Genomic DNA, 26,384 nt, shown 5'->3' with positions numbered 1-26,384 from the left:
GCCTCTCAGATCACAAATTGTACCACAAATAGCAAAGGCACCGTCTTAGGGAATCAAACATGATCTGTTTCCCATTGTCCTCAAAATGATACTATTAGACACCGAGTGAGCAAGGACATTGACTTTCCACTTCATGAACCAAAGTGGATAATAATCCTTCAAAACTGCAAATGGGGGTGTTTTGTACAACCTTTTTAGCACGTACTGATTTATCAGAGAAAATTGCAGATTTTGTAGGTGGATGGTTATAATATAAGGTTAAAAACAGAACCATAAAAGTTGAAGACACCAGAGATCACATCTAAAAACAAAGCAAATGTTTTTTTTTTCTTTCTGTAAGCCTCAATGAGAAGCCATTTGAGGAAAAGATAATCAGCTTCAGAGACCTGTAAATACGGATTCTAGAGTTCTCACCGCCACCTTACTGTACAAATTAATTTTAGCAAACTTTGAAATCTGTAAATAAATTATTTTACCTTACATCCATCCATGTTGCCCTCTTGATGTTAAAAATACAAAAGTAGTACTAATAATGAAGCAAACTTCATGATGACTCTTGCAATAATAAATCCTCAATAAGCAGAGTTCTTATGATAAAATTCCCTTTTTGTCAGTCTACCAGTGGAAGCTATTTGTGGTCACGAGGATAACATTTCTGGCCAATTCCCCCAAGGCAATGCAAATTAGGCAAAGTCAAAGAATTGAAATGTTTACTCAATTCATCCAAAGAAGGCACCCACCCAAGAGAAGAAACTAGATTTCTCAGTTAATGACATAATCTAATTCCCTAAAACCAAACCCAATTTTGTGATTAAAAATGAGTTGTTGTTTTTTTAAGATTTTTTAAAGTAATCTCTGCACCCAATGTGGGGACCGAACTCACAACCCCGAGATCAAGAGCTGCTTGCTCCACTGCCCAAGCCTCCCAACTACCTGGAAAATGAGTCTTGGAAAAGATTAACAGTCAGAAGCTGGACTTGAAAGCCATGGGAAGGGAAGGTCCTTCTCAGGACCAGGGTGCTCTCTCCATCCTGGAGCTTCGGAGCTTTCTTTTTGCTATCACTTCTCTCCCTAGATAACCTGCCTCGTTTCATGCCCTGCATCGTGGCCTACACCTCTCTCTGAACCCCAGATCCATACATCCAACTCCTTAGCTGCTGTTTCCACTTGTAAGTCTCAATGGCACCTCAAACCGACTGTGTCTCAAGTACAACTCTTGATTCTCTCCCCTGCTCCCCCACCATGCCAATCAGGGTCAGTAGACAAGGCTGGATATCCTGAGGTCAGACTTCTTAGCGCATGCAGTCCGACAGAAAATCAGTCTGTTTCCAAAAATACATCTATCCTTGCTGCCTTTACCCACTGTCTCTCTCTAGCCCAAGCCACCATTACCTTTGGTCTGGATGACTGCAATCACTTGCCAACTAGACTCCCTGCTTCCCATCCTGCTTTCTTACGCCCCCATTCTCCACAGAATGGCTAGAGCAAACATTTAAAAACATAAATGATGTAAAGTAACGTGGTCTCTCTCTCTCTTTTTTTTTTTTTTTAGATTTTATTTATTTATTTGACAGAGAGAGAGAGACAGCAAGAGAGGGAATACAAGCCGAGGGAGAAGCAGGCTTCCCGCAGAGCAGGGAGCCCGACGCGGGACTCGATCCCAGGACTCCAGGATCATGACCTGAGCCGAAGGCAGTCGCTCAACCAACTGAGCCACCCAGGTGCCCCAGTAACGTGGTCTCTTAAACCGGATTCTAGAACAGAAAAAGGACTTTAGTGGGAAAATCTGGTGAAATCTGAACCAGGTCCGCAGTTTTGAGAAATGTAGCAGGGTCATATACAATGTCAACGCTAGGGGAAGCTGGGTAAAACGTACATGCGAACTCTCTGTACTATCTTTGCAAATTTAGTGTAAATTTAAGATTATTCCAAACCAAAAAGTTTATTTCAAAACCCCATAAATACCATGTTTTGCCTTTGTTTAAAATCCTTGCATAACTTCCCACTGTACTAAAATCCAAACTCTGTGCCATGGGCTCATAGGTCTTACATCATCTGGCTTCCAATACTTTTTTTTTTTAACGTTTGTTTATTTAAGTAATCCCAGTGTAGGGCTCGAACTCACGACCCTGAGACCAAGAGTCACAAGGTCTTCCTACTGAGCCAGCCAGGCGCCCCTGATACTTAAAAGAAAAAAAAAAAACAACACAACAACCCACAAAACTCATTTCCTACCAGCTAATGCTCTGGCCACTGGTTTTCTGGAATGTGCCCGGCCGTGTCAGAGGCTAAGGCCTTGGCCTTTATTGTCCCTTTATTAGCTTGCTAGGGAGGCCGTAACAAAATACCAGAGACTGAGTGGTTTAAACAACCTAATCCTATTTTCTCAGAGTTGTGGAGGCTCAAAGTCCACAATCAAAGCGTTGGCAGGTTTAGTTTCTTTGAGACATCTCCCTTCGGACGGCAGGTGGCCATCTTTTTGCTGTGTTTCTCATGCGGTCTTCTCATAGGGTCTTTCCTCTGGGCTCATGCACCCTGAGTTTTGTGTGTCTTAAGTTTTCTCTTCTTTAAGGCCAACAGGTTGGATTAGGGCCCATCCCAATGGCCTCATTTAACTTAATCACCTCCTCAGAGCCTGATCTCCAAACACAGTGATATTCTGAGGTACTTCAACGTAGGGATTCTGGGCGGACACAACTCAGCCCCTAACAATCTCCTGTCCTGGACAACCCTGCAGATGGTTGGCTTCTTCCATGCTCACATCTCACCTGGACCTATCACCTCTTCTGAGAGGCATTTCCTGACCACTTGGCTTCAAACCGAGTACTCCCTCCACCCTATTTCTTGTCGGCTTTGCATTGACTACAGCTGGAATTGTTTACTTGTTTATTATCCGCTTTTCCCCACTCCAGGAGTAGTAGAGGCTTTGTCTGCCTTATTGCTGTATCCTCACTGCTTCTTGTAAATGCCTGGCCCATTAGCACTCAACATTTGTTGAACAAGAAATGGCTTATTGGCAATTCGGACAAAAGCAGAGCCTCGTTAGGAGATCATCAATACAGTTAATTCCCGGGTATGACCGTAACAGAAGGAGCACCTAGTATTCTCATGGCACTTTACAGTTTATGAAGTGTTTCCAGGTAAATGAACCTGTCTGAATCCTCCACGCTGTGATGCATTATTTACTCTATTTTCTTGATAAAGAAACCATTGCCTAAGGTCACGGCGCAGCTGAGACCTCAATACTGATCTTTCTGTTTCACAAAGAAGAACTTTGTGTTCTTTGATTACAACTAGAAACTAAATAGATTCACATACCACTTTTAGGGAGCCTCCAAGGAAGGCTCTGTGAAGGACCAGACTCACGCTTCCAGGAACTAAGCTGGACATTCTTTCCATCTACTCAGAGGAGTTTTGTTGCTGAGGAATAATGGCCAAACAAGAATAAATACGGTGCCCTAAGGCCCTTTTCTTGTGTGTGTGTGTGTGTGTGTGTGTGTCTGTGTGTGTGTCTGTGTGTGTGGGCGGTGCTGGTGGTTATATAAACATGCTTTTTGTAAGCTATTCTGTTTCCAGGGATATGAAGAAGTGAAGAAATTGGGAGTACCTGATTTCCTAAGTCTTCACAGTTGATTTTATTTTTTTTATTTTTTTTAAGATTTTATTTATTTATTTGACAGAGAGAGACAGAGAGAGACACAGCGAGAGAGGGAACACAAGCAGGGGGAATGGGAGAGGGAGAAGCGGGCTTCCCGCGGAGCAGGGAGCCTGATGCGGGGCTCGATCCCAGGGCCCTGGGATCATGACCTGAGCCGAAGGCAGATGCTTAACGACTGAGCCACCAAGGTGCCCCCACAGTTGGTTTTATTTTATTTTTTTAATTTTTTAAATAATTTTTATTATTATTTTTAAAGGTTTTATTTATTTATTTGTGAGAGAAAGAGAGAGCACAAGCAGGGGAAAGTGGCAGGCGGAGGGAGAAGCAGGCTTCCTGCTTAGCAAGTAGCCCGAGGTGGGACTTGATCCCAGGACCCTGGGATCATGACCTGAGCTGAAGGCAGATGCTTAACCGACTGAGCCACCCAGGCGCCCCCACAGTTGGTTTTAAATAGCACTTAATATTTCCTTTTAAACCTGTACTTCTCCGCCTTGAGCCCCCCCTAAGATTCACCTGGGAGAGCTTTATAAATCCCAATGCTTGGACCCCACCCCCGACCAATGAAATCAGAACCCCAGGGGATGGGACAGTGGCATCAGGGAGTGCTAAAGCTTCCCAGGTGACTTTAATATGTGGCCTCCATTGAGAATCATTGGTCTAGATCCCCAAATTGGGGGGGGTTGCATCTCCCCTCCATTAACTAGAGGATAGACTTTCTAAAACTGCAGACACTCCCAGTTGGAGAATTCGGCATTCCTAGAGGCACAGTGTTCTATCCTTCCTGTGGGCTGGCTGGTTGAGACCAGTCTGCACCCAGGACCAATTAAATCAGAATCCCAGACGGATGGAACTCAGCCAGGAGCTGTTGTTAAAATTTCTCAGGTAAGTCCAATGTGCAGCCAAGGTTGAGAGCCACTGCATTAAATGGTGCTGACTTTGTTTGGAAGATGAAATAAAGGCGAGTCTGCTCCCCATTAACCCCACAGAGCCACAGTAACCCGGCAGTAGCTGCCACATGTGTGCAAAGCACCTTCTCTCCCAGATCTAGATTTATGGCCTCAGACAAACAACAGAACCCTACCTTGGCATGGTGCCGTCCTCCCCAGCACTAATTAAAACCTAAATAATTCTCATTATTATGCGCATAAAATAAATGGGCTTCAATTTAAGACAACTTTCCCACTGTGTCCTGGTTAATGTAATCACAACTTACAGGTTTTCACAATCATAAATATGAGTTTTATTTTAACAAGGAGAAGATATTTATAGCCAGTCATCCCACTGCCTTTTTTTTTTTTTTTACTAAATATGGGGTCACGTAAAAAAATTACTTGTATGGTGATTGATAAGGGGGTAACAAAATGTTCTCTATTCAATCACTAATCAATATGATTATCACTAGTGTCTTTCCATTTAATTATTGCTTCTTATCGTCCGACATCAATTTCATTACCTTTTTGGCAGGTAGAGGAGGAAACAGGATGCAGATAATGGTATGAAGGATGCTTGCTGAATGATAAGGCTATATACCCAGAAAATGCAAAGAAATAAACTGAGTTTATTAAATAATTTGGCAAAGCAACGAGACCGGAGAAATACCCATTACTGCACTACATTTTCTAGCAACTCTGCCTCCCACCAACAACTCCGTACTCCTCCCTAGACAGAAAAAGAGCATGCCGGCACATGACATCTGCTTGAGGCTCTAGTTTTGAACCCCTGGACAAAGTTATCTTTTAATAATGAAAGTAAGTATTATTACATAAATATATATTTGCCATGTTCTGATTTTGAAGCAGTAACAAGTGTGAACGAAAACCAATAAAATCTTCCTTTTCTGCCTCCCTGGGACCAACCTCGAAGCAGCCTGGTGACCCAACAGCTGCTGTTGAATATGGAAATCGGAGGAAGGAGAATTGGCCAAGAAGTTTGATCAGGCCAGGGCTGGTCTGTCTGGTCCTGTGGCCTCCGAAGCAAGACCTGGGGATCTATGGAGTAGAGCCAGGCAGAGGCTGGGATGGGAACCTGGACAAACTGGGTGCCATGACAGAGAGATGTGGTGCGGGCCCCAGGGGTGGTCTCAAGGTCAGCAAGCTGGGGAGAAGGAGGCTGACATTTCTCCCAGAGGAAGCAAACTGTGTTGACAAGGACCACCTACAAGCACCCAAGTGCTCAGTGCTTCTCTTATGGGCCAGACTAAATCTCAGGGAGCACGGACAGAGGGTGTAGATGGAGGATGCTGACGCCAACCATGGATCCTGACTTTCAGGTGGCTAACCTGGGATTTTAAGGTCCTACCAGAGTAGCAAAAAAGAACTTAGCACCCACCACAAAGGGATATGGGATAATAAAATGACAACCATGTGATCATGGTGACCCTGCACATCCCTTCTTCACACCTCTACAAATGGGGCAGGTTTTACCTACTCATGACAGAACCACAGGGAAAAAGAGAAAGCACGGGAATGTGTTTATAAAGACTAAAAGACATTCGAAAACATTCCCCATACCATGTTTTCAGATTGGGCTGGCTAACACAGTTCAGGTGCGTCTGCTCTGTATCAGCCTTTCCCTGATGGTCCTCAGCTACATCAAAAAGTCAAAACAGTCAAGCCCCTTTCAATATCAAGGGTCCGGCGACTGTTTAAAGAAGTACACTTAAGTATGGAATACAGTGCAGCCATTTAAAAATCATACAGGGAAGGATACCTCATGACATGTTAAAAACAGCATACTGGGGCGCCTGGGTGGCTCAGTTGGTTAAGTGACTGCCTTCGGCTCAGGTCATGATCCTGAAATCCCAGCATCGAGTCCTGCGTCGGGCTTCCTGCTCGGCAGGGAGTCGGCTTCTCCCTCTGACCCGCCCCCCTCTCATGCTCTCTCTCTCTCTCATTCTCTCTCTCAAACAAACAAATAAAATCTTAAAAAAAAAAAACAAAACCAACATACTGTGTGATTCAGTTTTGGGGGAACTGGCTAAAAAATAAATTCATGGTGATCTGCACCATGAACATGAAGTGCTATCCACAGTAATCTCGGAATCATAGAAAAACTATTGGTTTTTCTTTTCTTTGGGGGGGGAGGGGTGCTCTTTTGCATTTCCTAAGTTTTAATAACCATGCATTAATTTTCCAATCAGAGAAGTCATTCTTTTACAAGGGTTCAAGTTTAAGGATGGTGTAACATTATTTTAGACGTTGAGGTTTTGATGTAGTTGGCCACCAAAGCACCTCTTATTTCAGGCTGCTGACAAGGATATGGACCTAAACTTTTCCCTTGAGGTTACCAACCACTAAGGGATGCTAACCATTGGGGATCCTGAACCGATTGGGGGAGAGTACCCCAGCCAGTTGCATTCTTCTCTCCCCTGGAAAGTTCAGGAATTCTGGAGAAGGCATTCACTGGGACGGCTGGTGACATCTAATAATCAAAATTGGGTCAAATTCTGAGATCTGGTGTGCGCTATTCTGACCTGAGTCTCTCCAACCAGGGGTTAGCAAACTTTTTCCAGGTAGTAAATAGTTTAGGCTTTATGGGCCATATGCACTCTGTTGCAAGTATACAACTCTGCTGTTGTAGCAGGAAAGCAGCCTTGATAATACCCAAGTGAGTGTGGCTGTGTTCCAGTTAAACTTGATTTACAAAAAAAGTAGTCCGCCGACCCCTGATAAACTCCAGGTTTCTTAACTTAGTTCAAGAAGATGAAGTGACCAGGTACAAGCCATGTCAGTCCCTGCAAATACAGTAATATCCCCTTATCCGCATTTCGCTTTCCATGGATTCAGTTACGTTTGGTCAACCGAGGCCTGGAAGTAGATGAACCTCCTTCTGACCTATCTTCAAAAGGTCAACAGCAGCCTAGTGGTAGGACACTATGCCTACGTCATTCACCACACTTCATCTCATCACGTAGGCATTTTATCATCTTACATCATCACAAGAAGGGTGACTAAAGTACAGTAAGATATTTTGAGAGCGTGAGAGAGATCCTATTCATATAACTTTTACTACAAAATATTGTTCTAATTGTTCTATTTGATTGGTGTTGCTCTTAATCCCTTATTTGTGCCTAATTTATAAGTTAAACTTTCTAACAGGTATGGATATATAAGAAGAAACAGGTGTATATGCCGTTTGGTATTATCTGTGGTTTCAGGCATCCAGTGGGGGTCTTGGAACGTGTCCCCCACACGAAAGGGGGGACTACCGTGGAGAGGTCATGACTGAATGCTGCTTTTTAAGGTCTTTCCAGCTCTGAGGGTTTAGCAGTGTCAACGCTGCGATGAAGGGAGGGAAGCCCATTATCATGCTTATGTTTTCATTATGTTGGTTCTTCCTCCAGCTAAGCTATGAGTACCTGGAGTTTGAGAAATGAGTCTGCATTTTTAATACTTGCATGCAACCCATACATACTCATACTCCAAAGAGAAGGTGCTTGATATGCCCTTGCTGAATTCTGCATGAAGGAATGAGTGTCCTCCCACACCGAGCTGCTGTGAAACAGAGCTCTTGAGTGATGCCCCTTGGGAACCACTCTAGCTCTGTCCAGGCAGACTCCACTTTGAAAAGGACAACTTGTGTTCCCCCACAAATATACCTGTAGCTTCCAGAAGAATCTGTTCTTGCCATAGGCAGGAGCTTTCTTTCTTTCTTTCTTTTTTTTAAGATTTTATTTATTTATTTATCAGAGAGAGAGCACAAGCAGGGGGAGTGGCAGGCAGAGGGAGAAGCAGGCTCCCCGCCGTGCAAGGAGCCCGATGCGGGACTGGATTCCAGGACCCTGGGATCACGACCCGAGCCGAAGGGGTCACCTTGTCAGGAAACGCTCTCTTGACCATTTTGACACAGTCTTAATCTTCATCTTTCTCCACAAAAGCAAAGCATGTAAATGAAGTAGAAATTAATAGGTGAAGCTCTGCAGCTTCTAGATCCAGGCTCTTCCCTCAGTGGGTCCCAGTGGAACCCAGAACCCAGTCTTAGGGTGGGGCTCTTGACAGGGCAAAACATCCACTCCCAAAGTGAAGGCAACTCAAAATGACACTGCTCCAACAGAAAGAGGCTGGGGGAAAAGCCAGGTCAGAAGATGGATTCTCAGCAATACTAATAAAGTACGGGGCTGATCTACAAAGACTCGGCTTGTCCCATAAGGTAAGTAATTTGCAGGAGGGGTACGCTGATTTTAACATGGGATATGTGTGTATTAGTGTATATATGTGAACGTTATCATAGTCCAGAAAATCTATACAGTATGCACACATATATATTTGGTAGTATTCATTTTTCTTTTTTTTTTTTTAAGATTTTATTTATTTGAGAGAGAAAGAGAGTGAGCACGGGGAGGGGGAGGGACAGAGGGAGAAGCAGACTCCTCACTGAGCAGGGAGCCCAACACGGAGCTCAACCCCAGGACCATGGGATCACGACTTGAGCCAAAGGCAGACACTCAACCAACTGAGCCACCCAGGCATCCCTGTACTCATTTTTCTAAGTAAATGTTAATAGTCACTGAGAAGATGTATGCTCAATCCAGTGATCCGAAAGCAAATCCTGGAATTCAAGGTCCCCACCATCCCCCTCAAACGCCAATGACGATCATTCTAGGTCACCGAGATTTCTGCACAGAGGCCCGTGGAAAGGACATAAAGATGGGAAGAAAGGCTGGACAACAAAGAAATTCCAGGGAGAAATCCCAGGGAAACGGCCCCAGAAAGCAAATGCTAGAGCTTCTCTGAGGTCCCAGGCACAGTCATGACTCTGAGAGCCCAGGGGGTGAGGGCACAGTACGGAACGGGGGGCGGGGGGTGTGCGCGCCCTACTCACGCGGTCGTTGCTTCCTTTGTTGTCCTCATACTTGGTTTCTATATGAATGGAGAATTTCGGCAGAAAGGAACACTATGGGAAAAAAGTAAAGTTTCATTAGCATACCATTTTTCCTCTCTTCACATTCGCCGTATAGCCTCTGGGTGGTATATGTAACCATCATGCTGGGAGCACTCCTCCCGATACTAGGTCAATATCCAAATTCAGACAGAAAGCCACCTTGGGCAACACGAACACACTTGCACCCAGAAGTCAGGCCAGAGTGAATGACCAAGCAATGGAAGGCATGCTGTCCATTTCTAAAAGGAGTATGTTCTGTGAGTCCTACGACAGGCTTTGGAAAAGCAAAGCCTGAAACAGGCAGTTCCAGTTCTGGGGTGCTTACCTTTGCAGGAGAGACTGTCACTGCGGGATACCTGGGGACCCAGCCTTAACTTTGATATAAATATTCATAGAAAGCTAGGGAGGTGGTATACAGTAGGAGAACTTTAAGATAACAAATTACTGACGTCAGACACACCTGGCTTTTGGTTTTGAGTTTATCACTTGACAGTGTGACTTGGGTCAAGTCATTTAACTTTGCTGAACCCCGGCAGCATGACAGGGTGACGTTTTGAGGGTTAAATGAAGTCATGTGTAAAACACGTAAGTGCTGGGCACAGGGGAAGCATTGAACAAATGAGAGCAATCAGCATGAGGTTGCGGCCAAGCTCAATATAAAGGGCAGCCCCTCTTTTTGGCAGCACGGGGGAGAGAAACCCCGAAAGCACACTGCCCTACTGTTCCAGTCTCAGTGGGTCACAGTCTGTGTATTAAGTAGATTTCAAGGGTGAAGGTAACTTGAGAAGAGGATTTTGATGGATGTTGATGTCACCTCCCTCCCGCTGGCACTGAGCTGGGCATTACCTTTCCCGGCCTCAAGAGATGGGATTGAAGACTAACGGGTAAAATGACCCAGCAACTCCACTGGGAGCTGCAGGTGTCAGAGAAACTAGCTGATACGCTCACAGTCCTGAGTCTGGCTCCTTTACTTATTTATCCAATGCACATGGAGCACGTACTCTATATAACCAGGCACTGGCCTAAGCGCGTTCAAGTTCTCATTCATTTATTCCTCATAAACATGCCACGAAGTAGGTACTATCATTATCATCCCTGCTTTAAAGATGAGGAAACGGGCGATCCATCGAGGCGGCGTGTTCTCTCTGCCGTGAGCTTAGCTGAATTCAACTGGGTGAACTATGAGTGGCCGAGTCAGATCCACATCCACATCCAAACAAAGAAAAGATGATCCCGGGTCTAACCAGCACGTGGGTGAGCAGCAATCCAGTGATGAGCAACCAAAACAAAAGGAGGCACCACCTGAGAGTCAAGATATTCTACCTGATCAAGGGAAGGAAGTTGAAGGAGGACCTGTGGCTCAAGGACGGGACCTGGAAGCTGATCTCCAGGAGGCGCCTCAGGCAAAGGCTGGACGTGTAACTGAAGATGACCCTGATGTCAAGGGGCCAAGTCTACCCTTTTTAGAGCCCATTAAAATGCCAGAAGCAGGTGAAGGACTACTCCAGATTTAAACAAGGACAAGCTGAAACATGCCAACTACTCTTATGTGGGGTACTTCACTGTTGAAATTCTCTCAATAAAGTTTTACAGATATTCCACAAAGAAAAAAAATAAATAAATAAAGATGAGGAAATGGAGACACAGAGGGGTTGAGTAAATGGCCCATGACCACACAGCTCGTAAACAGTAAGTGTCTGGATTACAAGGCCGGTGGCCTGGTCCCAGTGTCCACACTCTTAATCACTATCTCAAAGTGATTCTTAATCACTGGTTCTTAATCACTGGTTCTCAAAGTGGGGTCTCCAAACCTGCAGCAGCAGTAGCATCCTAGAACAGGTGAGAAATGCAAATTCTTGGGCCCAACCCTGTACGCACTGAATCAGAAGCTCTAGGGAAGGGGCTCAGGCATCTGTGTGTGTATGTATTTTAAAGATTTATTTATTTATTAGAGAGAGAGAGAGAGAAAACGAGAGAGGAGAGGCAGAGAGAGAGACTCCTCTAGCAGACTCTCTGCTGAGCACGGAACCCAACGTGGGGCTCCATTCCAGGACCCTGAGATCATGACCTGAGCCGAAATCAAGAGTTGATGTTTAACTGACTGAGCCACCCAAGCACCCTCCCAGGCATCTGTGTTTAACAAGCCTTCCAGGGGACGTAGATGCAGGCTTTCATCGGAACACCACCTCACTATACCCCACACACGGGAAGAAAACAGGGTGCATTATCTAAAATTCAGGAGTCCACAACACCTCACCCCATGTGCTTCATCCCTCCCAGTCCAGGATCCCCTTTCAGCACAGCTGAGAACGCTAGCAGCATGTGTACAAGAAGGCAGGGGCCTTGGATGTGCCATTGATAATTCCAACATCACATGGCTATGTGCATTCGGCATTCATCTGTCTTAATCCAGGTGAAACAAGCAAGCTGAACCGTGACTAAGGAAACACAGAAACAATCAATCCCAGTAATTGTCTTTATGGAGAATGAAGCTCTGTGATTATTTATTAACACCTTCTTTGCTGTCTCCTCTCAAAACTCTCACTCCATAGCTGCTGCCCTCAAGCACGCTGTCCCGGGGAGTTCCAAGGAGGGGCTGCTTGCTCATCACGAGTCGAGACCCTGGAGGAATCGGAGCAGCTCAGAGCCCCACGGCAGAGCTCTTGATATGGGAACTTGGGGAGATGCACCTGCCGAGACCCTTTTAAAAATATCAAGCCTTCCAGCAAACTGATGGGTCCTTTTTAACCCATAATTCATAGGAGAATCAATGCAGTGCGTGCAGAGTGCCAGATGGCAGGAGAACAGAGTCGTCCTGGGCGGGGAGCTGGGTCTGGGTGCGTCAGAGTGGAACGTTCCAGAGGAGTTTTTATCGGTTGAACCCCTAAACCACTTAACTAAGGTCAAATAAATGAGTTTTAGCATTTGGGTATTAAGCCCAAATATGAAATGCAAAACTCTTATGCAAATTAGCAGATGCTGTTATTTTCTGAGTCAAGGACTTAGGTTATTTTCATATCAGAATGGTAACCCTGCCAGAGGCTGGGAGTGCACCTGGTTTGGCCAGGCAGTGGGGGAGGGGGGAACCCCTATGGGACAGGTCAACTCTAGGCTGGTCAGGGTCTTCTCCTGTAGCAGGGGTTGGGACTGATCATCGCCTTGGGATATCCGATGGCTGGTTTTCGGAGCTCTGGAGGTGTGGTGTCTCAAGTTAAAATCAGGAGTACCTCTGGCCTGGAGCACTTTCAGAGCTTTCACTAAAATCTTTCTGGCTCGAAGTCCATCTTGAGATCAGGTTCTGCTCACCCTACACAGGTTAGCTGCCCTAAAAACCCAACCCACTGAGCCTAGTAGAGCCTTAGCAGTTAAGCGAGGTTTTTCCTTCTTCCTGGCCGGCTTCTGAGGTTATCCTAAATCCCTTCCCTTCTCTAGACCCCCTGGGCTTCCCTCTTCCTCCCCTGCAGTGGATAATTTTGACTCATAGTTTTAATAAGACCATGTGATAGAAACACCGTGAACGTTCCTCTCCTCCACTGCAGATCTGCTCATTTCTTTACACTGCTTCTTATTCTTTGTGAATCAGAGAAAGACGCTGCCTTCCGCACTCCCGTGGAAAATAAATGTAACAAGAACTGAGACACAGGGGGCAGCAGACCAGGGCTCAGATCTGAGAGGTATGGACTTGAGCAAATTATTTTGGCTTTCCCAGCCTCTGTTTCCCCACAACAGAATGGGGACCACCCTTCTCTACTCTATAGGAGTGTTGAGAAGATCAATTAGATCATTCGGGTAAACCCTAGCACAGTGCCTGGCACAGAGCAGATGCACAACAAAAAATATTTGTAAGTCTCTTCTCTGGAAACTTGTTTCATTGATTATTTGCATTTTCTCCTGGCTTCCTTCCTGCAGCCTAAAAAAAATATCATGACAAGTGTCATATTCCTAAAAAACAAGTATCAAGTTCCCTCAGCGATGTTCTTTCCTTCATCTACAATCAATCCCATTTCTCCTTGCGTCCACAGCCTAACCCGGGTGGCTCAGCGGGTCAAGCATCTGCCTTGGGCTCAGGTCATGATCCCGGAGTCCTGGGATCGAGCCCCACATTGGGCTCCTTGCTCAGCGGGGAGCCTGCTTCTCCCTCTCCCGCTTGCTCCCCCTGCCTGTGTTCTCTCTCTCGCTATCTCTGTCAAATAAATAAATAAAATCTTAAAAAAAAGAAAAAAAGAGTAGCCCATGCTTGCTGTCTGCATTTTTCCACCTCTTACTCTTCTCAACCAGGGCAATAGAGTATGGAAATGGCCGAGTGTTAGGGAATTTTCAAATCAGCATCGCTTTCCCTGTGCACACCCTGACGAACTCTCTACACTGTTCATACGAGCCAAGAATTCCGCCTTCCTGAAAAGCAGCTCCTTCTCCGTCTTCCCTTCCTTCCTCCGCCCCTTCAGTGGACGAGTCCCCTGGGTTCTGCCTTCTGCCCTATTTTTTTGCTCTGAATCTCCCTTGGTGATCTGAGCTGCCCCTCACTTTTCTGTGACCATGTTCAAACTGACATCTCTAACCCCGTCTGTTCTTCTCACGTGTCCAGCTGCCCACCGGTCATCCCCAACAAGAGTCCTACAGGCATCCAAACTGAAAGGTCCATACTGACTTCAAATGTTCTCCTGCCCCGTACGAGTGTCCAAGGGCTGCCATAACAAACTGCTATGAGCCGTGCGGTTTAACACCCTCAGTTCTGGAGGCCAGGAGTCTAAAATCAAGGTGTTGACAATGTTGTGCTCCCTCTGAAGGCTCCAGGGAGAACCTTTCCCTGCCTCTTCCAGCTTCTGGTGGCCCCAGGTGTTCTTTGGTTTGTGGGTGCATCCCTCTAAGCTTTTCCTGTGTCTTCATACCACCTTCTTTTCCCTGGGTGTCCTCTTTTTATAAGGCACCAGTTACTGGATTTAGGCCTACCCTATACCTAGTGTGATTTCATCTCGCATCTCAAGGTCCGTAATTACTTACAGCTGCAAAGACCCTATTTCCAAAACGGTCACATCTGAAGTTCCAGTGGACATGAGTTTTGAGGGGACACTATTCAACCCACTACACTCACCTTCCACATCCAATGAATGCCCACATCCTGCTGGCTCAGCTTCCCTCCTTAAAGGTAAGACCTAGAGTCTTCCATACCTGACCCTAACTTTCTTTATGGCTCTGCCCTATATTCCTCCCACAGTCAGTCCCAGAAGACCACTCGTCATTCCCTGGAACACATCTGGCTGCCATGTTTTGTTTTTTGGTTTTTTTTTTTTTTTTCTGCCCACAGTTCTCTCAACCTGAAGTCTCCTTCCTAAATCTTACCCACAGACCATCTCAAATCCCATGTCAGAATGACGATCCCATGTGTATAGGAAGCATTCTGTTCGTACCATTGTCACACACTTATCTCCTTTTCTATCTCCACAATTAGCTGACTGTGTGTCTGGCTCACCAGCCAGAAGGTAAGCTACAACATCTCCTTCAGGAGGATTCCTCCCCACTCCCTGCTGTCACTGCCACAGTCCCCCAGACATTCGGGCCTTAAAGCTTCTGTTGCAGGTCTGCTTTCTGTGACTAAGGGCTTTGATCCAGCTAGGAACATACCATCTCACCTGGTTACCCTCAACTATTGCAAAGGGAGCACCTCACCTTCCAACCCTGGACTTTCTCAAAACACGTGGTATCCCCTAAAGATGCTGACACATTTCTATCAATGAGGGAGATTCCATATCACTGAAGGAAGTGTGGGAGCAGAAAAAAGAATTGGGAAGCTTGATGCCACCAACTGGAATGTGTCTCTCCTGAAGGGAGACATCAGGAGTGCCACGCATTGGCTAAAACTGGGAGGCGTCAAGGGATTCAGAAGACTCCTATGCTCTCTAGGGCACAGTCACTTGGGAGCACTGAACGCTTGAAGTCCCCTGTGGCCCATGAAGGAAAGACTAAAACACTCATGGCAGACAGAATTCTCAGGTGGCCCCCCAAGACTCCCAGCCCTTGGGATACACACCTTGCCGGATCCCTCCCCTAAAGTGTGGGCAAGACCTGTGAGAATAACGGGATAGGAGCCCCCCTGATTAGATTACCAAGGTGATCAGATGATGTTACATTTTATGTAAGACTTCTTTTTTGAAGAAGCAGAGATTCCGGCCGCTTTGGAAGAAGTGAGCGGCCACGTGGTGAGATGGCTATGTAGCTAGAGCCAGGGAAGCTTCGAGAAGCTGAGAAAGACCCCTGGAGACCAGCCAACTAGAAAACCAGGCTTCTGTCCTATGACAGCAATGAACCGACACCTGCCAACCGAGGAGCCTGGAAGAGGACCCTGAGCCTCAGATGAGATTGGAGCCCAGCCTAATGAGACTCTGAGCCAGGGCCTAGCTAACCTGGGCCCAGCACACTCTGAGATAATACATTTGTGTTTGAAGTTGCTAAGTTTGTGGGAAATTTGTTAATGCAGTGATAGAAAAACCAATAATACCACCTAACCTCGAGAATCACCCGTTTGGCTTTCATCTGCATAGAAAAATCACTCCCACAGAAGTCTGAATAGGTCTCAGAAAAACAGGGAATCTGTGCTCTCCTAACTTAGTAGCTCCAGCTGTGATGTCAACGGCTTTGTCCATGACCACTACTTACGGCCCAGGGTGATGTTTGCCAGTAACTGATGGCACTAAGCTTTGCCAGGAGCGGGCATCCAGACGGAGCAGGACCCGCCTAGACCCATTGGAAGCAAGAATACAGTAGAAAGAATATAGGCTTTGGGGTGAAACAGACATTAGCTCAAACCCCAGCTGCTTTTCTCACAAACTGTGTGACTCCAAGGAAATTCCTCGATCCCCTCTGAGCCTTAGTCTTCTCATCCATAAAACGGGCACGATACCAACCTCATCACTGTGGGGTGAAGACAAAATGCCCTAGCGAAGGGCCAGGCAGTGTCTGGCGAGACAGGTGCCCAGCCCACTGCACCCCTCCCCACGGAACCCCACAGGCTCTGTGGGAAGGAAAAGGCTGGGGTGGGGAGATCCTCACTTGCATACATGCACGGACACACGGGGAGGCTGTGGACTTGCAGGGACACCTGATGGGGCCTTCCCAAAACGTGGATGGTGGCCACGCCACAGAGCAGGTGTGCGCTCTCCCAGCCTCACTCTGCCGCCTTCCCAGCTGTGTGGCTGAGGACACGTGCAACTGTCCAGCGACATCCTCCCTGTCTTCCTCTATCCTGAAGGCCTGGCACCCTGACCTCTGCCCCGCTTTCTTCAACCCCCTGCCAACTTCAGGCAGGGAAACAAGAACACAACCAGGATCCCTGTGGACTCTCTGCTTTCCTAGATGTAAAAGGCTTTATGCCTGCTCGTTCCCTCAGCCTTATCACAAAAACCGAGGCTCAGACAAGTTGAGAAATAGCATCAAAAAAAACAGCATCTGGGAGCCCCAGGGGTCCCCCGAGATGACCCTGCTTACAGGCGGAAGATTGGGGCAGTGACTCTGAGCAGCAGGATGAGGCAGGGAGAGAGGCAATAAAGTGCCCTAATCCCCCGGAGCCTGGGGGACCTCATGAGTCACTTCAGCCCCTCCCTGCTCTCCTTCCTCCCCTGGGCCCATTCAAGATCTGGAATCTTCTTTCTCATAAAAAACCTCCCCCCCCCCCCCCACCTCTCTTCTTGCCTAGAAAAGCAGCTCGGCCAGGAGAATCTAACAGATATTCACATTATTACATGCAGAGTTTGTTTTGCCCCTAACCCCCTAAAAATAGTAGCAGTGTCATGGGGAAATCAGAGAAATGAGGCAAAGCTCTCCTGTCATCTCCTCTTTGATTTTCTAGCTTAGATCCTCCAGGGCCAAAAGAGTCTCACTAGGGCTGCTATCATGTGTCCCTGCTACAACCAGCTTCTTCTGTACCCAGTACCTTTAATCTGCCTTCCATCCGCAATGGCAGACACAGCGCTCATCAGGTACCTGTGAAATCTCTAGCACCCAAAGCCAAATGTGCAGGAAGGCGAGGGTTCTTTGCAGAACACTGAAACGTGTGTACTTGTATCTCTGGGAAGTGATGAGAGAATCTGCAGTCGGGAAGAAGAATGCCAGGAAAAACAAGTGAAGTACCTGGGCTTCTGCGAGAATAATTTCCAGACCAAGCACTCCTGGGTTCATTGTCGGGAAAGGAGAGCAGCCTATGCAAAATGCACCGGCAGGGCTGGATTTTCAATTCACTACAGACATGCTTTGGAAAAATGAAAGAGCTATTTTTAGTCTAGTGATTGATTAGGGTTGCTATGGCAATAAGAAACACTTACGAGAAGAAAACTAAATGTAAGCAACTCTTAAAGAGAAAAGGACAAGCCCGTGGGAATTTCATAGTTTCTGGGTGGTGCTGGAAGCCCTTTCTGCAGGCCCTGCAGGTGCACAGGGAGAGTGGATGGTGGCTGTAGAGACCAGGTCTGGGGAGTGGAGTCGGAGGCTCTCTCGGGGCCTGCACCTCAGAGACGTGCAGCGGCAAGACTTCTGGAAGAATGAGCACCATTCATGATGAGGATCACCATTATGGTCATGCCATCCTCCCTCAGCTCCCAGAGCATGATGAAAACCATAAGCTGAAAGCGTATTGATCCTGCCCTCCATCAGTTTACCAAGTAAAGTAAAAAAATCACATTCTCTCTCACGGTAGATTTTTTAAACTTTCTTAATGATGCCTCCTCTGGTGGGCTTGTTAAAAATGGACTCCAGGCCCCTGGACTGGTGACTTGCTCTCAGAAAGTCGGTGGAGCCCCCAGGGCCCATGCCTGAAGCCAGGACTTGATTGTTGTGTTCTTTTTTCTTTTCTTTTCTTTTTTTTTAAGATTTTACTTATTTAGGGGCGCCTGGGTGGCTCAGGTTGGGCGTCTGCCTTCGGCTCAGGTCATGATCTCAGGATCCTGGGATCGAGCCCTGCATCAGGCCCCCTGCTCAGTGGGGAGCCTGCTTCTCCCTCTCCGTCTGCCCCTCCCCACCACTTGGGCTGTCTTTCTCTCTCTCAAATAAAATCTTAAAAAAAAAAAGAAAAAGATTTTACTTATTTATTTGAGAGAGAGCACGAGAGCCCCTGTTCTTTTCTTTTTTAAAAAGCTTTTTCATATCCCATATTATTTACCATTTCAAGTCTACAGGTCAGTGGTTCTTAGTATATTCAGAGCTGTGTAACCATTAACAGAATTTAATTTTAGAATATTTTCTTTACCCTAAGAAAACGCCCCATACCCATGAGCAGTCACTCTCCACTCCTACCTCCCCATTACTGCACATCCTAAGCAACCACTAATCTACCTTTCTAACTCTCTCATTTGTCTCTTCTGGACATTTCATATAAACGAAATCATATCATATGTGGTATTTTGTGTCTGGATTCTCTGAATTAGCATCCTTTTTACGGCAGAGAAGTACTCCATTCTACGGATATACCATATTTACTTTATCCATTCATCAGCTGATGGACATTTGTTTCTACTGTTGGGCTATTATTAATAATGGTGCCGTGGACATTCCTGCCAAGTTTTTGTGTAGACATACATTTTCATTTCTCTTGGGTATACCCCTGGAGTAAGACGGCTGAGTCATATGGTAAGCCATATGGCTTTGGTGGCTTTGGAAAACCACCTGGCTTTCCAAACTGACGACACCATTTTACAGGGTATGAGGGTTCTAGGTTTTCCACATGCTTGCCAACATTTATTATTGCCCAGGTGTTCCTTTTTTCCTTTATCTTTTTTTTTTTTTTTTTTTTAAAGCAGGCTCCACACACAGCATGGAGCCCAATCTGGGGCTTGAAATCACGACCCCAAGTCAAGACCTGGGCTAAGTTCAAGAGTCGGAGGCTTTATTGACGGAGCCACCAAGGTGTTTCTTAACCTAGGGAAGTTTTGGTATATCTTTGGGTCAAAATGATGATGCAAGGTAACCACAGGGAAGTTTGGGCATATCTTTGGGTCAAAATGATGATGTTTCTTAACCCAGGGGAAGTTTTGGTATTATCTTTGGGTCAAAATGATGATGTAAGGTAACCACAGTCAATATTCCTCATGTCCCGTCTGAGACAGACATGACACAACACTGAGGTAATGATGATAACAGTATGGTACCATTCCAAGTATTTGATATATAATAATTCTTTCTTAACTCTTAACCCTCACACAACTCCAGGAGGGATGTACTATTATTACCCTCGCTTTACAGATAAGAAACAAAGGCATGAGAAGCTTAAGTCATCGGCCCAAATCACATCACATGTACATGATGGAGCTGAGATTCGGCTCAAGCTGTCTGGTTTGGAAGTTCATGCCCTTGACCCTACATCCTGCCACCTCTTGAGCATTAGGAAATCACATGACTGTTTTTAGTGGAGTTGAGGGCTCAGTCAGGGGTGGTGGTGACAAAGGCGCAGGTTTTGCTTCTCAGTGTGTCCTGTGGCCACTAAGAGCAGGGCAAATATGGCTGTGTGCATCTGCCAAATGACAGATGTGCCCTACCTCAAACGAGCCCGAAGAAGAAGAAAAAAAGTTTACTCGAAAGACACACTGGGGAAATAATTATTCATTTAAGAAATTCACAGTGGTATTCCTTTAAATGCCAAAATATCCTAGTACCCTTCAAATAACAATCATTTCCAAAAACTGATTTTAAATATGATGGTTTAATTCCTGCTGTGAAGTACATTCAAAACCCTGCTCAGGACGCAAGGAAGGGCATAAACTCTCAGGTGTAAAAAATATTAGGAATGAAAAACTGTTCATTACTGCATCACTGGTCTTATAAAAGACACAGAAGCAACCCAAAGTCCACCAGTAGAGGGTTGGTTAAGTACATTGTGGAGAACTCTAAAGCCATTAAAAAGCAAAGTATGGGGCGCCTGGCTGGCTCAGTCGGTGGAGCATCTGACTCTTGATCTCTGGATTGTGAGTTTGAGGCCCACACTGGGTGTAGAGATTACTTAAAAATAAAATCTTAAAAGGGCGCCTGGGTGGCTCAGTCGGTTGAGCGTCGGGACTCTCGGTTTTGGCTCAGGTCATGATCTCAAGGTCATGAGATCGAGTCCCACATCAGCCTCCTAGCTCTAAGGGGAATCTGCTAAAGATTCTCCCTCTCTCTCAGTCTCCCTCGCCCTCCCCCAGCTTGTGGTATCTCTCTCCAAATAAATAAATTAAATCTTAAAAAATAATAAAATCTTCAAAAAAAGTAAAGTGTAAAACAGGATGATCCAGTTTTATAAAAAGGAAAGAAAAGCATGTTAAAAAAAGCACATTAGTATATGCACAGAAAATATGGACAGAGAGACACCAAAATATTCTCATGGAGGAGAGCAGTAGAAATCATGAGGTCTTTTCGTTTTCCATGATACACATTTTTATAATGCCTGTATTTTATAATAAACATCTACTTTTTCAGTAAGTAGAGAAAAAATTCAAATCCAATAAAAAAGTAAATAAACACATCAATGAGGCCCCCAAGGAACTGTAGGGGATGTAATGGAAGTCACAGGGTATTCTAAAAATTCTCTTATTTTGAGTCCACTTTAACTTAAAGGGGAGCATATTATAAGGAGAATGGTTGAGGAGATGGAGGAGGTGCAAGTGTGGGAAGTTTGGGAAATCGCTTTTTCAAGCAGTTCCTGTCTCATCGATTACACTTCTTCATAGAGTTCCAGGATGAGGAAGGATCGGAGAGGTGATATGTTTCTGTAGTTCAAACTGCTTTTTAAATGGCACCAGAGTTCTTTCTACAAATAGTGCGTTATATAGGGGCATGATGGCTGGTGAGGCATATCCATGGAACCTCCTGGATTGAGACGAGCAAAGTTTGAAAAATCAATGACTGACCTCAATAACTTAACGTTTTATTCCTGGTTAGCAGCCAGAATCCTTCCATGTCTGAGGACAAAACGTTCCAAGGAGACTTGGAAACAAAAATGTTAAATGGAAGAGTTGAGAAGCTGGCTTGGGGTACACGAAGTGTTTATAGGCTTTCAAAAGATCATTTCCTTTTAGCTTTTATCTGGAACTCAATGCATTCCTCTCTGGCCATCTTGTTCTGTCTGCATGTACACGTGTCCTCCGCTATCAATGAACACTAAACTCGATACAGACTTGACCTTCTCTCTAATGGAATTCCCCTGAAGACATTGATTCTCTGGTACTAAATTCTATATCATCATATTAAATGTATTCCAAGGCCATACAGGGTATTTCAGCTTGAGCTGGGATCATTAATAAAAATGAACTTGCAGGGGCACCGGGGTGGCTCAGTCGGTTAAGTGTCTGCCTTCGGCTCAGGTCATGATCCCAGGGTTCTGGGATCAAGCCCCACATCGGGCTCCCTGCTCAGCGGGGATTCTGCTTCTCCCTCTCCTACCCACCCTGCTTGTGTTCCCTCTCTTGCTGTCTCTCTCTCTCTGTCAATTCAATAAATAAAATCTTGAAAAAAAAAATGAACTTGCAAATGTTTCCACCGTTCACCAGCAGGAGACTTACATCCAGAATATTCCACAGGGCTAGCGCGGTTAAGTCTAGGATTTAGGATTTACTATCTTTTCGGACTCTGGGGCTTACAGCCTGTGCTATTTATAAAATAGTAGACTATGGTGGGGGGTGGTTGTCAATCTGCATGTAGAGGCAGTTGGGAGACACCTAGATCTTAAAGTACCTTCCAACTTCTTTTATTCTTCATCAGGACATTTTATCCTTCCAATCTGAAAGAAATTTATTTGGGGGAGAGGGGGAGAGGGAGAGAGAGAGAGAGAGAGAGAGAGAGAGAGAGAGAGAGAGAGCGCGCGAGCAGGGGGGAGGGGCAGAGGGAGAAGCAGACTCCCCACTGAGCACAGAGCCCAACAGTGGCTCGATCCGGGGGGGCCCAGGGATCATGACCTGAGCCAAAGGGAGACGCTTAACCAACTGAGGCGCCCCCAACCCAGGCACCCCCCCACACACACCAATTTCAAGAAGGTGTATGTCCAGCTGTCCCTCCCATCTACTCAGAATCTTAGTCATGATGCAGGGAAAGATGCACAGGAACTGAGGGGAGCTATTTGGGTTCCACTGGGTTCTTGGGTTCCAAGGGCTGTGTATGACTTTATACATAGAGTGGGTGGCAACGGCAATAGGGTAATTGGGAAAAAACTGCAAAGATAGTTCCAGAAAAGGGAGAAGAGGAACGCAGGTGGGGATTTAAAGAAGGAGGAGGAGGAGGAGAAATATTTTAAAACAACGAGAAGGAGAAAGGGATTGCATGTAAATTATAGAGATGAGGATGAATCGGAGTGACTTCCCTAATATATGCTGCACAGGAAGAAAAAGGTGGCCAAGAAGAGCAGTGTGACCTGAAAGAGGAGTGGGGAAGGAGAGGAAGGGAGCGTGAGGAGGTGGAGCCTGGAGACACAGCAGGAAGACATCTGCTTGCATTCCAGCCCCCACCACGGAAATGCACATCAGCCTCTCCTGGCTCCCCAGCAGCCTGCGCCCTGCACTGAGGCTCTGTTCATTCATTAGTTCATTCATTGCTGGAGCCTCTCCCGTCCTCTGACAAGCTGAGTAACAGCACCTCACAGAAGAAGCAAGGCCAGGAGGGAGAGGCTGCGAAGACATGAATGAAAATATGTTTTCTCAATGGGGCAAGGTTTGTTGCCGGTGCCCTTCTGAACATCGGGCAGGGAAACTAAATTCGGGCTCCTGCAATCTAAAGCTGGACCTGTCAAGGAGAAATAAGCAGAGGAGGCCTGTGAAAACAGATAGCTGCACATGATAAAGGCAGGACAGAGATTTAAAGAGACAGGCAGAACGCATCAAATGAAAAAGAATTACACGTAAATAATAGAGAGGGGAACACATCAGAAGGACTCGCCAAATATATAGGTTGGCATACAGCCAGGTAGGAAACTTTCAGATTACAAACCTTCTCAGTTAAAAACTGTAAGCACCACCCCTCTGAACCGAACTGGGCAAATTCCTTACCTAAAAATATATTTTAAGGGGCGCGTGGGTGGCTCAGTCGTTAAGCGTCTGCCTTCGGCTCAGGTCATGATCCCAGGGTCCTGGGATCGAGCCCCGCATCGGGCTCCCTGCTCGGCGGGAAGCCTGCTTCTCCCTCTCCCACTCCCCCCTGCTTGTGTTCCCTCTCTTGTTGTCTCTCTCTGTCAAATAAATAAAATCTTTAAAATAAATAAATAAATAACACAGACAATTTCCAAACGCTAATGTTATGGTAGCGAAGCCCATTCTATCTCCCGCCCTCTCCCCCCAAGATGGCTGAATTAATTCTCTTTGAAGTACGAAGAACAGCTTGGGAAGAGCTAGGGGAAATGTAAAGGAGATACACCAGACAGAGAACCCTGCTCCTTCCAGGCCTCTCGCTTCACAGGCACCTACAGATTGGGTTGCTGGGATGGGGAGACAAGCTCTAGTCCTGCACAAGGGCCACGGCACACCTGTGAATAAGCTGCTTTGCAACTGGTCCCCCCCCCCCCCCCCCCGTACAACCAGCTCATTTCCTAAATGGAAGCAAATCTGATGTGTGACCTCACTGTCATCTCGGGAGACTACTGCCTTTGCCGTGTGGTCTCACAGCACTGACTTTGAAAAGACATTTACAGGTTATTACTGTCGGGAGCCCTTCAAACCACTGGAATTTGAGTAACAGTAATCATTATGCAATGTATTAACCCACTGAAATTTTAGAGCACATAACATTTCCTGAAATAGAATTGACCCACTGACCTATTTTGTGGGTGCATAATGGCTCTAACCTGGAGAGAAGCTTCTGGCATTCCCCTAAGTTTTAGAAGGCTGTCCTTGCAAAATCCAAGGTCCCAAGGACAAGTAAGTGCGGGAAGTGCTTCAGCTCCCTTTTTGAAGACTCACAGTGTATGGCAGAATCGTAAAGGCTCTGAGAAGTCCTGCAATAACAAAAATCTGTGTAGCTCTGCATAACGCAGTGCTGCCCGGCTTAACTGGCGGTGCACCATTTAATGGTAGGTATAGATGGTTTTAGATTCTCTCCATCCAAATTCTCTTGATCCCTGGAGATTTCTGAACTCTATTTATGACACCAGCCTCACGCCATGACCTCTGTCTCCATTGACTTCAGCCATCTTTCTCTGGGAGGGTCCTCTTCTGGCCTAATTGCTGCTTTGCTCCTCAGTGCCCTCCAACTGGAAGACTGTTTCTTTGACCTGGTCCCTACCAGGTCCCAGTTCACATGGCCTCTTTTCTAAAGGGACACTGCCCTCCCCACCATCTACCGCCCACCACAATGATGTTCTGCCCTGGATATTCAGGGTTAATTGTGATGTGGAGATAGAAGTTATTTCCTAACTTACTCCCATCTCTACCCCGGTCTCCACGACTCCAAAGAAGGAAGACTTAGGGACCATCATTCTCCTAGCTTACATAATAGTGGAGATGGTCAGCTTGTCTTCTCATTTCCATCCAAACAAGACCAATCCTAGAGTTCTGGTATGAGTGTATTTTCTCTGTACCTGCACCTTTTTCCTTGTTACGTAATGCAGTGGTTTCTACCAACCTTGGCTCGGACTCAGTGGAAGGTGGGGGAGGGGAGCTCAAGTAGGCTCAACAGGCATGGAGGTCATCGGTCTGCGCACACAGCACCCATCAGCTCTTTCGATTATCGGGGACCTGGCGAGGCCCAGATATCAAGTGACATTCCTATCCAGAACCATCAGTTGCTTTCAGAAATATACCTCAATCTCCCTGTTGCCACTCCTGGAAAGATGACCTGAGTTCACCCCGGATGGCTGATGAGACATTCTCAACCGTGAGCACTCTTGATTCTTTTCCCTGGCTGGGCTGAACCAACCCCGAACAACTCCATCTCTCATTGTGCCTCAGCACCATTCGAGGTACTCAGGCAAGAGTCATCTCCTTCTCCCTGCTCTGTTAAATTTACCTTCTCTACCTCTTTCAAAAAAATAATTACAATATTGGGGAACAGTGGACAGCCCACGACTACCTCCACTCCTTGGGTAACTGCAGCCATCCTCACTAACACAAACGGGCATCCCATAGTCCGGCATTGCCTTTTTTTAGCTCTAGAAAAAATTCGTGACTTTGGAAGGCAGCCAGTCTCTTTGGGCACCTTCCTTTGTGACTTTACAAACTACAGAAGAACCGGCAGGTTTTGAAGAACTGGCTAGATAGTCTGTCCTCTGTTAAACTGTCATTGTGTGATTCTTTGTTAACTGTGTAATTAAGATTTTTTTTTTTCCTATAGCCAAGCTAAAGATATTTTTTCCACTTCCTGAGCAAATGGCATCTCCACATAATTCTCACCACACAGTCATACACGGTGATGAAAAAGCTTTTACGCTTTGGTAACTGTGATCATGTTGAAGCCCTAGATGACCCTAGGTAGAAAGTTCTCTTGGCTGGGTTTTATCACAAATGAGGGCAGCATGAGGTCTCAGTAATAGGTTGGACAGTCAGATACAAGACTTAGGGGATCCTAGGAATAGATGAACATTGCTCTGGGCTAATTCTATGAGAAGAGACAGCTGTCTAGAGTCCTCAGAGCCCCTCTGCCTCCCTGGAGGGTAGGGAGGCCAGGGTGTGGTGACCCCAGTGGAGAGTCAGGCCCTGGAGAAGTTTTGCTTTGGGCAAAACTTAGGGCACAGACAGGAAATATGGGCTTGAAATGACATCAAGAGGAGGTATTTAGGATTAAAGCACTGGGGGACAGAGAAGCCAACGGAAAAGCATTTCAAACAGGAAAAAAAAATAAAAAAAGATGAAGACAATTGAAAGCATCTGTCATAAATCCAGGGAGCAGACCCTGTAGTCAGAGAGAAGAG

General features: G+C 46.0%; 1 protein-coding gene across 1 annotated transcript in view; it reads right to left on the bottom strand.

Annotated features, from left to right (window-relative positions):
- PITPNC1 (phosphatidylinositol transfer protein cytoplasmic 1) overlaps window positions 1-26,384 on the bottom strand; it is a 238,294-nt gene that overhangs the window by 73,908 nt on the left and 138,002 nt on the right. The window contains exon 6 of the mRNA XM_073883281.1: window positions 9,479-9,550. Coding sequence (XP_073739382.1) covers window positions 9,479-9,550 — 72 coding nt within the window. The remainder of the gene's footprint in view (window positions 1-9,478; window positions 9,551-26,384) is intronic.

The sequence above is a fragment of the Callorhinus ursinus genome, unplaced genomic scaffold (assembly GCF_003265705.2).
Source record: "Callorhinus ursinus isolate GAN/ISIS: 27379988/994484 unplaced genomic scaffold, GSC_fseal_2.0 scaffold50, whole genome shotgun sequence".
Lineage (NCBI taxonomy): Eukaryota > Metazoa > Chordata > Mammalia > Carnivora > Otariidae > Callorhinus > Callorhinus ursinus.
The sequence above is the reverse complement of the archived record's forward strand: the minus strand, read 5'-3'. Positions and strand labels throughout refer to the sequence as shown.